The sequence below is a fragment of the Buteo buteo genome, chromosome 3 (assembly GCF_964188355.1).
Source record: "Buteo buteo chromosome 3, bButBut1.hap1.1, whole genome shotgun sequence".
Classification (NCBI taxonomy): Eukaryota; Metazoa; Chordata; class Aves; order Accipitriformes; family Accipitridae; genus Buteo; species Buteo buteo.
In genome coordinates, this window is record NC_134173.1 from 9043147 (window position 1) to 9057330 (window position 14184).

At 41.0% G+C, this 14184-nt stretch overlaps 1 protein-coding gene across 1 annotated transcript in view; it reads left to right on the forward strand.

Moving 5' to 3' along the window:
- Positions 1-14184, forward strand: part of GABBR2 (gamma-aminobutyric acid type B receptor subunit 2) — a 484603-nt gene that overhangs the window by 452394 nt on the left and 18025 nt on the right. The window contains exons 15-16 of the mRNA XM_075024282.1: positions 6475-6699; positions 13063-13245. Of these exons, the coding sequence (XP_074880383.1) occupies positions 6475-6699; positions 13063-13245 (408 nt within the window). The remainder of the gene's footprint in view (positions 1-6474; positions 6700-13062; positions 13246-14184) is intronic.

Here is a 14184-nt window from a genome sequence, read left to right on the forward strand (position 1 = left end):
GTGTTTGATCACTTTAAAGGGTTGGAATTTTCTGTGGTAATCTTATGCCAGGGACAATATAAAGCTATTTCAAATGGTTATTCACTAATAACCAATTGCGTATTTGTTTCAACTTGGTTACTAGAATGTGTTTCATGATGAAGCAGAATTTTCACAGAAGAAAAAGTCAAATACAGTCTGAACAGAAAGAAGGGAAAATATTTTATTAGCCTGTCGATTTGGGAGGCCAGAGTATAAAGTGGAAAATTTTATCTGGATGCATGTTGTCTCCATAGCTTAGTGCCACTTCTCTTCCATCTTGCCCTGGGCAGGACCATACTAAGTGCCCTGCAGCATAAAGGACTTTGCCAAGACCTTTATGAAGAAAGCCCTTCAACTGAATACCTGAATATAATATCTTGCAATTTAAAAAAATTCAGCTATTATCCTAATGCTCAATTGAAATATTAAGTTTCCCTTGAGTTCTGTCTATCCAGAGCAGCTCTGTGAAAATGAACTAAATACACAGCTGACTTGTACCAGATCAGGGGAGTGAGTGATGGTTTAATGTCAGGTTGTACTGACGCTGAAGGTACAGGACCTACAAGGGTATAGTTTGTTCAGTTTGCTAACCTTAATTGGTGTGCTGGTGATTAAAAAAAAAAAAAAAAAAAAATCACTTTTCTGTGCATCTTCCTGAAAACTGCTCAGTATTTTTTACTGCCCAATTCTCCAGTGAAAACCTGAAAATCAAAATGCTTTTTTTTTTTTAGTTTTGAAAATTCTCATTGAAAAAATCTGCAGCCATTCCACTGAAATAAAAATGTGCCTATGCCTGTGATGATCTGGATTTAATGAATGAACATGAGTAGGGAAACCCACAATTTCAGCTTCTCAGAAACTTTAGACTGAGAGATCTTTACAGGACAGACCCTGGAATTGCCTTTGTTTTAAGGGGTGGCAGGAGGGGAAATCTCCCAGTAATCTATCTAGAAAAAAAACAAAACAAAACAACCCAGAAAACCAAAAACAAACCAAAAAAACCCATCCCCAGATGTAAGATCTTTAAAGTAAAGGCTTGCTTTCATTCTTTCATGCAGCACAGCAGGGCTATGATCCACAAGTGAGCTCAGTTAAGTGTTACTACAATGCAGTAATTAGCTGCAAAGCTGCAGCCTGGTCCAATATATAATCTTTCCAAAACCATACCCTTTAGTTATTGGCAAGGGTGACTTCTGAACACGATTGGAGACTTTTCCTCTAGTATTTCTCTGCTCTTCTCTGATATCCTCAGTATAATTTTCTTTCCTAATACTGCTTGTAACCCATGTTCAAAGTAGAAGCAGACATGACTTTGAAATGAAACATACAGACAAAACAATTTATGGGCAGTACAGGGCAAGAGGGAATATAGGAGGAAAAATAATTTCCTGCCTCTTCTCTGCTAATCTATGCAGTCCAATAGCAAATTAGACACTTGATTGTATTAATATATGTTGTGGATCAGTAAGGAATCGTTACTGTGTTTAGCAGTAATTTTGGTGAACAAGATTTAAAATGAACTAGCCAGTAGAGTTTTGAAAAGCAGTGTTAAATGTTTTCCAATACTTCAGCTGCAAACACTTGTATTATATTCCTAGCTATCACAATTTAGTCAGTACAAGATTTTTTAAAAATTAAAGTTTGCCTGTTAAACTCTGTGAACACAAATACTGTATTCTCCATAGTCTTGTTATCCCTTTAAGACTTTAATATAGATTTCTTTTAGTGACCAGAATTCTATCTTTAGTCAGTGGTATAATCCTGTTGTCTTCAGATACTGTTTCCCCCAGATTTATACAATGATTGTCTCACAGCCTTTTTAGATGCACTGACAACAGAGCCTAAACCCACCATATCAGCTGCTACACAGGTAATACTCTAAATCGGTGTAGAGACAAATGGAAGCTGCCCACCCTCAAATAAAAGATGAAACAAACCAATCTTGCCTGTACAGCCCATATCTTCAGAGAAAACCCAAAATAACATTTTATGACACTTTCTACATCAACAAGATGTGTATTTAGTAGACCAAAATGGGGAAAAGCTTTAAGTAATGACTAACGATGTAGGAAGCCTTCCTAGTTGCATTCTCAGTGTGTCTTTGGTTGAGATCCCCAAAGGGACTTAAATTAGACCATTAGACTTGACAGTAGACTATTGTGCTCCTTAACTTTTAGATAACTGCTTTCTACAGGAGAATGCATAGCCCTGAGTTATCCAAACTCCTACTGTGATGCACAGGATCCATCAGGAGCTTCAGGATGGGAATTGTAACTGCCAGCAAGGAGCTACCTAAGCGAGCTGGTATAAAACAGTGGGGACAGATGTGTCCTACCCCTCTCCGAATCTAGCACATTAGCACTGCTAAGAGCCGCCCGCCTCCACCCCGATGTGTTCGTGCACACCTTCTCTAAAGACTGTTTAATCAAAATGCTCCAAACTAACATCCCATGCAAGTGCTCAAGTAATTAAGACAGTGAGTGTCTCATTACATAAAACCTGAGAGCTCTGAAAGAAGTTTGAGAGCTCCTTCTGAAGACAGCCTCTACTCTGGGGCTAGAGAGTACATCTCAGGCAAAATTTGGAATTGGGCCATGTTGTCCAAACGTGAAGCTATGCAATGGTCATCACCAGCATCATTGTCTTGAATGAAGATGGCTGCTGCTGTATTTTGGGGGGGCGGGGGGCAAGCTGGTAGACCCACTCTGAGAAGCCCTTACCAGCTTGAGCCCTCCAGGAGCAATAGCAGGAGAGACAGCTGCGTTGCGAATCCCAGCAGACCGCCTTAAATATCAAATAGTCCTTAAATTGCACAGCAGTCTCAAGATTTAGGTGCCCCCAAGCATAATGAGAAGTGTGATTTATGTAGCTGGGGAAGATTAATGTTTAAAGTTTAGGTACCAGGACTAAAGAGCAGCTGAACTGGGGCACTAAGAGTCTGTTTTTTTAACTGGAGCTCATAAGTTTCATATTCAAAACTTGTCAAGGTATCACAGAAATCTGGACCTTTCACTAACAATGTCTGCATCCTATTCCTCAACCAAGCCATTTTAGGGTTTTTCAGGATTTTTGCAGTCATAAAAGTGAATCTTTCATTTGTGCAGATTGGCTGAGCCTCAGGAACAGGGACAATAAGGAGAGCATCTGGAGGGAGAGCAAAGTGTCATGTTCCCTCAGGAATGCTCTATCTCAGAGGAGAAATCTTACCAATCCCATGGAGCTCTGCAGGCACTTGTAGCAGGCAAACAAGGAGCACCTCTGTGATCACCACTGTCCTGGCAGCAGGCTGCAGAAAACTCTCAGCTTTTATCTGTGTTTGAGTCTCAAAGATCAGCTGTAACTTTTAGAAAAGGAAAGCTCTCTTCCTGACGCAAGCATTTTACCCAAAATGCCAATAAAAATTAAAAACAATGCTCTCGAATTTATAGTGCATCATTCCGAGGAAACCCACTTGCTGCAAGAGCCTCTCCCTTTCTTTAGTTACCATATAAATAAATATCTTCCTTTCATCTGGAAGATACTTAACCATTTTCCATGCTGTTCTCAATTATAAATGAGAATGGGCCAAACCATAACCTCCACAACACTGTTCAAATGATCTTTTTCCATTATAATTGATATTTTAGATTGCTTTATAACTGCCTCAGCTATAAATTCATGCCCATTATTTGTAATAAGTGCTGGCCTCATTTAAGTATGTTGGCTGTATTCCCAGAATAATGCTTTTGGAAGGGAATCTGTTCATACTGGGAGAAGTACGGGAGAGTGAGGAATGACCTACAACCCCAAAAATCTCATTAATAATTAATTGTAGCAGGATAGGATAGAAATCCCTTTAAAAACATGATCTAGATGTACACACAATGATTTCTTCTAACCCTCAAAACAGCTCAGCCCAGACCAGCCTGTTTGTCAGTTCAGGGGTTGGCAAAGTGTAATTTTGCAGCAGAGCTGAGCTCCACAGCACCAAGAGTGCAGGGAGCATAGGACAGGGAACCGCTGAGACCGTGGAGGATCTGGGGGGAATAGGTTCGTATCCTGAAAAATCTATCATCACCAGTGTCCATACCCAGTGCAGCTGGGTCAATACAGTGGACGATTTGCTTCTGCAGAGCCCGTAAAGGAGTCTGTACGTTCCCTGCTCCGTCTGTGCGCAGTGCGAGACCCAACAGCGGAGGAGAGCTGCCTGCATCCTTCCTTATTGGAAGTATCATCTTGGTTACCTGAGGGGCTCTGAAAACATATTAGGGGATGAGCTACTTCTCTGGCACAAAGCTCCCCAGCTCGATAAACGTCTTACCCACCTCAGCTGCCCTACCTGAATGGCTCTGAGACCCCTCTCTGCTCCAGAGAGCTGCCTACATACACCCTGGCCCCTCAAGAGCAGCCCCCTCCCATGCTCCGCTTGCAGCACTTCTTAGGCTGCTGGGAAGGGCAGGGGAAGAGGCAAGGGACCGGGCTGAGGTGTGGGCTCTAGTCCTACTAGAGGAGATGGGTAAAACAGAAGAGGTAGGCCTGCAACAGGGAGGCAAAGGAGTGCCCTGGATAGGACCATGTCCTGCAGGAGGGGACAGGGTAGGATTGGTGCCGAGGAACTCTTGGGGAAGGATTGCAAGGGCAACGGCTGCTGCTGTTGCTCGGAAGGGCCACCCCTGCCTACGTGTCTTGATACGGATTGCGGCAGTGACGGCAACGCTGGAAAATGGGTGAGCAAGAGGTTTGCCTGGACGAGGCAGCACCTCCAACCTGCCGCGCTCCATGGGCTGAGAGTAGACGCCTAATCTGCCAAAGCCTTCCAGCTGGGTCTGCTCACGAACACGTGGCAGGGTAACATATGTGCTGTAGGCAAGAGAATGAAATAAGCTAGCAGACAAGCTCAGCGACGGGAGGGCAGGGCTGGCAGTTCGGCAGTAAGTCCTGGTTTGAAGTGCCTGGGTGAGTAGGTAGGTGGCTGCAGCCTGCTAGTTTCTGGGGGAGTGCAAAGCAGCTGAGTCACAAGTGGTTGGGTTCGTTGCCATTGTTAGTTGAGGTAAAAACTAAGCAAATAATCAAGGAAATTTGCAGTTGTTAATGTCCAGTTGTTACTACTGTTGAAAGCACGTAAGGGGAAAAGTGAGTTTGTACAGCAAACATAAGGCTGCCAGTTCCCAACTCTCTTGTGCTTGACTGACAACCCAACAGTGTTCTTCTAGTCCAGGTTCTATGCCTTTGAAATTTTTAATGTTTTTTCCCACAGGAAAAAAGCAGAAGGTAAATTTTTACTAGGCAACTGCAATTAATCCCCAAATGGCATCATCACAGACCTCTAATTTCCTGGATTACCACATGGGTTGCAGTTGTATAAAAAAGAAGATTATCTCCGTGACATGGCAGTGGACAAATGTGATGGTCTTGAAGGAGGGGTACCAAGGTCAATGGGAGTGCACCTTTTTTCTTTCTCCTTCTTGTCTGTCCCTGCAGCATGATCAAAAAAAGCTAGAAAACACAGAAACCATGCCTTGGGGCTTAGTGATGGTTCCTCTCTCTGTCCTTCCCTTCCCTCCAATACCATCTGCTGTCTGCCATTCTTCCCAGGGCACCATACACTTTTACCAGGCTTTGCCTAGTCTGTAGGCTGGGTTGCGTAGTTCATTTATGGTCTTACTGTGTTGCCAGAATTTCTCTGAGGAATGCAAGAGAAAGAAAATAATCGTTTGCAGCAGTTCATGTTGTAGAAAAATCTAATTAAATTTCAAGGGATGAAGGCAGCTTCCTTACACTAAAGACTTTCCCCTGCTGAATTGCAAAAGCATATTGGAAATAACAAAGGGCCTAAAACTTAAAAATACACCAAAGAAAAAAGCAAACAAAAAATTGCCACAAGAATGTTTTATGCCAGAAATCATTAGGCAACTGCAATTGAAAGGCCATTACCAACTCCCACTATAATAAAAGACATTATAATTGCAGTCTGAACAGCTAGGGTGACACTTACTACATTGTATATTTGTCTCCCATGGGACACATCTTGGCACTGCTCTTTATTAATGTAGGTGATAATCATACAATGAATGACTGGATTGATAAGAGTATATTGAAAACAGCTCCTAAAAATAGCTAAAAGAACAATGCACATTATATCCTTACTGGAATCCTTGAAAACAAACAGGAAGGACTGTCTTTAAAAATTACTAAAAGTATAAAATAAAGATATTATTTAGAAAAATTTGTTCCCATTGCAACTAATTCCAAGTTTCACATTTTTCTTGTGAGAGCAGGAATCTGTCCTAGTGAGCAAAACAACTCACATGGATAATTAGATATTGGGTAAAAGGTAGGTGTATATCTCTGTATTGTAGTATCACCTATATTTGTCAAGTTAGAAAACATACCAGTTTAAAATTAATGCTTTTTCTGGTTGTCAGCCAATTCTTCTTATAATTATCATCTTTTTTACTTCTTTTACCATTTCAGTTATTCGGGTGTTTCCTAGCCTGGGAGACACGAAATGTCAGCATTCCTGCTTTGAATGACAGCAAGTACATCGGAATGAGTGTATACAACGTGGGGATAATGTGCATTATTGGTGCTGCTGTTTCATTCCTTACTCGGGACCAGCCCAATGTGCAGTTCTGCATTGTTGCTTTAGTCATAATATTCTGCAGCACCATTACTCTATGCCTTGTGTTTGTACCTAAGGTAGGTGAATTTGTTTAGCATGGGTCTGGATTTTTTTCCTTTTGTTTTGTAATTGTGATTTAATATGTAGAAGTTTATTGCCTTTTCCAGTACAGGGGATGTGTGTGAATTCTAAACCAAGTCCATCTATAATCTCTTGTCTCTGGATCCTGAAAGGAAGAACAAAACTTCATGAGATTCTGAAGAAAGTAGAATATGCAAAGTTACAGAAGTATGAATACATGCGTTTCTAATGCCTGTATCTTTACTGAATCTGTGACTGGAGGAACAAGGTTTTTTTGTCATTTCAATGGAATAGTCTCCATTTCCAAATTTTAAGAACTTTTTGGAAAGGGTGACAAGTGGGGATTCAGGAGGGACAGGTCCAGTTGACTACTCTGCCACGTTTCTTATGTACCCTAAGCAAGATAATCAGGATCTCTGCTTTTATACCTACAGAACAGTAAGACCTTTTTAGTTCACGGGCATGCTCTAAGTTCAACTATGTTGAAACCTCTGAAGTATTCAAATATAGTGGTACAATAGGCTTTATCAGTACTTCAGAGGAAAACTGTATGTATGCTGCAAATGCTGACACTGAAGATATATTTATTAATGGGTATATTAATGGACTAAGTGAGGCACAGACTGGGAGGCATATGCTTTCATTTCTTTTTACTCCTTTGGGCTCTGAGGATGTGTTTGTTGTGCATTATTGGAAGAACTGAGAAGACACTTACCCACAGAGGGCTGGAACTTGATCATTTCACTTGCAGAGTTAAGCTTTAGACATGAGTATGACAGATCTCGAATGAAGGGAAACCAGTTTCTACGTAAGAGTACTTCAGCAAAGCCTCGAGTTCTGGAGAATGTATTTGAAATCTTGAAGCAAAATGTGTAATTGTATTCATTTTAAGTGATTTGCATAAACCTAGCTTATCACCCCAAATCAAATGCATATGCAGTTGGATGTCTGAAACATTTGCAAGGCAAGAGTCAAGGTGCAGGTCCTTTCACCTCTGGAATCTGTTTTTAGCTTCTTCAAATGAGTTGTGATAAAAAATTTGTGACTCTTTACTGGTCCATGTTCAATCAATGTATTGAGCAAATTATAGGGAATAGGTTCTGGTGCTAAGTGGTATCCCTGGTGATGGTTCTAAAAGGGGGACCAAGAACTATATGTGTAAAAGGAACAAGTTAACAAATTTATCTCAGAGTGTTCCCTCTGAAAGAAATTAGAGGCACAGACTAGCAATAGAAGCTGACTTCTGATCTGCGAAAAAGCAAAAGTAATTCGTTCTCCAGGACCAACTAACCAGGATGTTTTTACAAGATCTGCGATTCACTTCTCAAATATTAAAAAGCTGTACAGACATATATAGTCATATTTTTATTCTGGATCTTAGGGAAGAATCACAACTTCATTCTAAATTAAGGGACCATTCACAAGCACAGCAATGGAGGGTACTTCGAAATACTGCAAGATTTAAGTGTGTAAGCTGTATGAAAATGCATATTAAAACTCTGATGCCAAAAATACCTCCACAGAATGTCAGAACTCTCTTCAAAGAGAAAATATTATTAATGCTATGACATGCTCTTCTGCCCCTTTGCTTTCATGCTCCTTTGCCCATCCTTCTTTTCTGCTGCCACAGGCTCTGAAATGACTTTTCTGTTTCCATTTTTAACCCCTTCCTCTGCTCTTCTTTTAAACCCAATTACCCTGCCCTCATTTTTCCTCTCAGTTCTTTCTACTCAAAATACAAACATGAACCGTAGCCAAACTTGAAGCGTGAAGTACTTCATCTCATTCTGTGTATTGTCAGGTTACCAAATGCTTAGCTATTTTGCATTAAAAACGGTCATTGGATAAAGTACAAAAAAAAAAGGTTGAAGCAGGAGCTGGAATGCAGCACTTCCAATGCCCATGTGAGTGTTTTCACAGCTGGAGACGTCTTCTTGCACTTGTATATTTTGCCCTACATTTCTTCTCGCCATGCTGTGCCACAGTTACAGCAGGACGGCTGGCAAGAGGTCTCTCCTGCAGCCTGCTTCAGCACAGGTTTCACAGTAGTCTGTCTGGACTCTGCAGAAAATTAGATCTGACACCACCCAGTTTGTACATCTAGGTAAGATGTCAGCGTGAGACAGGCACCAAATCTCTCCCCTTAACAAGTGTGTAGTCAATTAGTACAATTTTGGTGACATAGGAAGATCACTGGTGAAATACTAAAGACTGTGGCTCATCAAGAGCAGGAGATGATAATGAAGACTTGGAGGATTGCACTTTTTCATTTATTAAACTGTGGCCAGACAGATGGAAGCAGTAATGTGTTTCTGGGCCAGGAAAGTACTTCTACTTCTCCACCATACAGAGTAAAACACATTCCTTTTAACTAATCTTCAGCAGTCTCCTGGGCCAACAGTGCTGGAATTCAATTTTGCCCCACAGCCCTTTTATGAATCTGAATAGGCAACTATTCAATGATGTAGGCAAACTAGGGAATGAAACATGATATTTTTCCCTTACTTCTTGTCAGCGCTAGTAATCTTATTTACTTAAAACATGGCAATTACTATACTTCTCCAGTTAAATGTCCATCTCATCCACTGCCATTTTGCTCAGCACCAAATGCCTCAGAATAACATGAGGAAAATCCCACAGTAGAGTGAGATAGATGAGAGAAATCATCACTCTCTCTCCATTTAAATGTATCCTCAAATACAAATGTTGATGTCCATTATACTGCATCTGGCTTACAGTAACTGCAGACGTTCTTGTTATCTGATTAAAAAATGTCCAGACATTTTCAAAACTATTATAGATTTCTGGGTTCAAGGATATCTTGTAGAAGTGATCTGCAGAATTCAAACATACATTATGTATATTTTACCTGTTAGAAGCTAACTACTATGTCTAATCATCTTTTTAAGGGCCAACATGTCTATAGTATTTTTCAGCATACTCATCACTTCTTTAAAAGAAGCAATCCTAACATGTATTCTCTCTTCATGAAGTAATTTTCCCATATTTACCTATGTTTATCAAACTTCCACGTCCTTCCATTTTTTCTGCTCCATCCCTTTTGAGACAGAACACTGTGCTCACTTCTAGTCACCCACCGAGTGCATACCATCGTTGGCTGCAATGGCATTAACACATTAATTCTGATCCAGTTTCCTGCAGAGCAGCAGCAAGGCAAAATCAGTTCTAGGGGGCCAGGACTAAAACATTAATTTTCTGTGTTGGTAGCATTTTTTTTCTATTTGGCACTGAATCTTTGTAGATATTCAGCATTGACTCTTTTGTCGAAATTGAAACTGCACGGATGTGAGGCAGCAAGACACAAGTTCCACTGACTTTATGGCCAGAAAAAAAGGAAGAAAAACCATCTAACTTCCTCCCTCATACAGTGTGAGCGAGCACATTGCCCAGGGACTTTTCCATCTAATCCACACCATGTGAATGAATTCATTAGAGCATATGTTCTTGTGGCAAAACATCCAGTCTTTAGATATAAACTCCCAGATGAAGATGAGTCGATGGATGGCAATACTTGTATCCTATATTCAGTTTGAACTTAGACCATATCAAATTGCAGAGCTTTTATCTTGTAACAGTTTTGCCTGCTAATTTAAGAAGCCTTGTAATTACCATTCTTCACCTTTAACTTCATTTTAATGCAGTTTTTGGTCTGGGAGTTAGACACACTGGTCATTACAGCCAGCCTAATTAGAATCAAAGAAATGGGGGAGAGGCGGGACAGGGAGCTCTAGGAAGACTCAGCTACAGCAGGTTACTCAGGACCTTGAGCAGCTGGGTCTTGATTATCTCCAGGGATGAATACTCCACAACCTCTCTGAGCATCTGTACCAGCGTTCGACCACACTCACAGTAGAAAAAGTTTTTTCCTGATGTTTAAATGAAATTTCCAGTTTTTCAGTTTGTGCCTCCCTTCCTTTCATTGGGCACCACTGAGAAGAGTCTGGCTCTGTCCTCTTTACTCTCTCCCATCACATATTTCTACACATGAATAATGTTCCCCCCGATCTCTTCCATCTCAAGGCTAAACAATCATCAGTCTCTGCTTGTATCATAAAGGCTCTGATCCTCTTCAATCTTTGTGGCCCTTCACTGGGCTTCCTTCAGTAGGCCCATGTCTCTCTTGTACTGGGGAGCCTAAACATGGACACAACACTCCAGGTGTCCTCTCACCAGGCCTGAGCAAAAGGAAGGATCACCTCCATTGGCCCAGGGTACTGCTGGCTCACGTTCCACTTGGTGTCCACCACAATCCCCAGTGCCTTTACTGAAAAGCTGCTTTCCAGCCAAACACCCTCAGCCTGTTTGGGTGGGTGCTTGGGGTTTCTTTCTCCCCAAGGGCAGGACTTGGTGTTTCCCTTTGCTCAGCTTCAGGAGATTCTTGTTGGCCCAGATCTCCAGTCTCTTGGCATCCCACTGAACAGCAGTGCAATCAACTGGTGTATCAACCCCTCTTCCTCTTTGAGGATCATCTGCAAACTTGCTGAAGGTGCGCACACTTCCACCATCCAGGTCACTAACACAGATGTTAAACAGTATTGGTCCTAGCATGAACCCCTGAGGTCCAGTACTAGTGACTGGCTTCCACAATCCTTTGAGCATGGCAGTTGAGCCAGCTTTCAGTCTACCTCACTGGCCACTTACCTAGTCACTACTTCATCAGTTTGACCGTGAGGACATTATGGGAGACAGTGTTGAAATCTTTGCTTAAGTCAAGAAAAATAACTCTCTCCCCTCATCTACCAGCCCAGACATCTCACTGAAGAAAGCTATCATCAGGTTGGTCAGGCAGGATTTCCCCTTCATAAATCAACGATGACTGCTTCTAATCACCTTCTTGCTCTTAATATGTTTGGAAATGGTTCCCAGGAGGATTTGCTGCAGCACCTTCCATGGACTGAGGCGAAGGTGACCAGGCAGTATTTCCCCAGATCCTCCTTCTCACCTCTCTTGAACACAGCTGTGATATTTCCCTTCTCCCAGACCCCAGGAACCTCTCCCAGTCAACATCCCCTTCCAAAGGTAATTGAGAGTGGCCTCGTAATGACATCGGCCAGCTCCCTTAGTCCTCAGAGATACACCTCATCAGGTTGCATGAACTTGTTGTGTTCAATTGCTTTAGGGGTCTGGGATTTCTGAAGGCAAGTTTTACCTGTAAAGACTAAGGCAAAGGCGGCATTGAGTACCTCAGCCTTCTCCATCTTCTTTATCATCTGAAAAAGGAAATTTATTGTCTTCAAGCATCATCGCGATCTGCAGACTTGGTCTGTAAATACTTGTCAGGGACCAAGTGCTTCAGTATATCTGATCAGTCAGATCTCTCTCTGTGAGAAGTTAGGTCCTTATTTCATGCCACGGCAGCTGCAGAATAGTTTCATGCTCTAAAGAACAAGTGGGACCAATTCCAAAATGGGGCTATACCACAAAATCTGGCTATGCCGTGCTTACAAAATGATTGCCCCTTCTCTTTTTTCAGACAACTCAACACCTTTGCATTTATGATGCCAGGCCTGTGCTCTCAGGGCAAGGACCTCCTTCAGCTTTGTCTGTATACAAATATATATGTATGCTGCTTGGCAAGTAATCATAAATTCTGTATTCTCTAGAGTAATCTGAGAAGCTCTTTCCCCTTTGCCAAACAGCTAGTAGCTTTCTCTCCTCATGTCGAGGTGATATTTTCACGTTGTCACTGAATGTTAAATCTTACTTATATTTGCTCAAATGAAATATGTTTAAGGTTAACCTTTTTTTTAAGTGGCTTATTTAATTTATTTGAACAGATTTGGTTTATTTTGGGTCACTAAAACCTAATTAAGTTTCTGTTATCTCCAGAGTGCAATCTCCCATGAGTTCTTTCTGTTAATGCTCCTGCTTCATGCCTCTCTCTGCTTGAGTGTTACTTGTAACAGTAGGAAAAGAGAAATTTCAGATGAAACTGTGCTTGGGAAGAGAAAGGCTTGGTGGGTTGGTTTTTTTCTTAAGGAAGGAATATATCATTTGAAAGTACAAAGATATCAATGAAGGAGAAAAATATGTCTGATTAAATATTTAAATGTATTTTTAACATAATTAAAATCCAGTCAAATATATTTTAGATGAGTTTTTCCTAATTTTTTTAACACTTCCCTTTTTGCAAAATCATTTTGGTTCAACCTACTCTGTAAAGTTATTCAGAAATCATCTCAAGTACTGCACATGGCAAGCAGAGCTCACTTTCCAGAATTTTGTACTTGGAAGTCAGAAAGGAACTCGGTTTGCCTGTCAATATTTTGAGATACGAAAGAAATAGCTGCAAAAATAAAACCGTGGACAGGATTTCTTAAGGCTTCTAAACCTTTCAGCTCATCACACTGAGGACAAATCCAGATGCAGCCACACAGAACAGACGATTTCAGTTCACTCAAAATCAAAAGAAAGAAGATTCAAAAACATCAACATCAGTCACCAGCGTCAATCAGGCCAGCACATCTCGACTAGAAGGGTTGCAGTCAGAGAACCACCGCTTGAGAATGAAAATTACAGAGGTATTGTTTATTGTATATACTGCCTAGGCAAGTTTTTTTGTTATTTTTTGTTGCAATTCTGTGATCTGCTTATATGTTGACTACTTTTTAGAGGAAAAAAACCTAGCTTTCCCCATACAAAGATACTGAAATAATAGGAAAGAGATGATTTCTATGAATAGCTAATTAATACAGCAAATAGTTAGCAGGTGTGATAAAATGAAAATGTGCCTTAGCAAATTAAAATGAAACTTCCCCTATTTATTTGTAACAGGCAAATTACCCTGCTGCTTCACATGGACGTGTTGAGCACCATAGAGCAATAGCTCTAGAAGCGCAACCTTTACGTGCAAGCGTAACAGAGACCCGCAGCCCCGGGGCACTTAAGAGCTATCTTTGTTTCTGCTTGTGGCTGAGCTCAGAGACTGCTGTTGCTGTTATTTTCCAACCTCTCTGCGAGTTCGTTCAAAAACTTGCTAGACAGATTTTTACATCTGCCATGAAACAGAATCACATATTTTCTTAAGGTAGAAAAGACTTTTAGGATCACGTAAGCTGACCCTTTTGGCACAAAGGCTGTGAAGCTTCTTCAGTCTCTACCGAGAGAAAGGCTAAGTACATGGAGTGCATGAATTCCATTAGAGCTATAACATGTATATTTTTAATTATATCCATCCTTGCTCAGGAGACCTCAAACAATGACATGTCAGCCTTGAAGACTTCCCATTTTGTGAGAGAAGATAACCATGACAGATCCATATCTTACAAAAAAATGAACCTGTTCTTACCTAGTCTGTGAAGTATTCTTATACCTTGAAGAAAGGTATTTCATTGCAACCGTTACTTCGTCATCCAGATCTTAACTAATGACAATTGCCTAGGTAACCAAAAGGTTTTTACTCAGACTACCAAAGACACCAAAAGCACAAATTATCTCTGCCTTGTTAAAGAAATTTATTT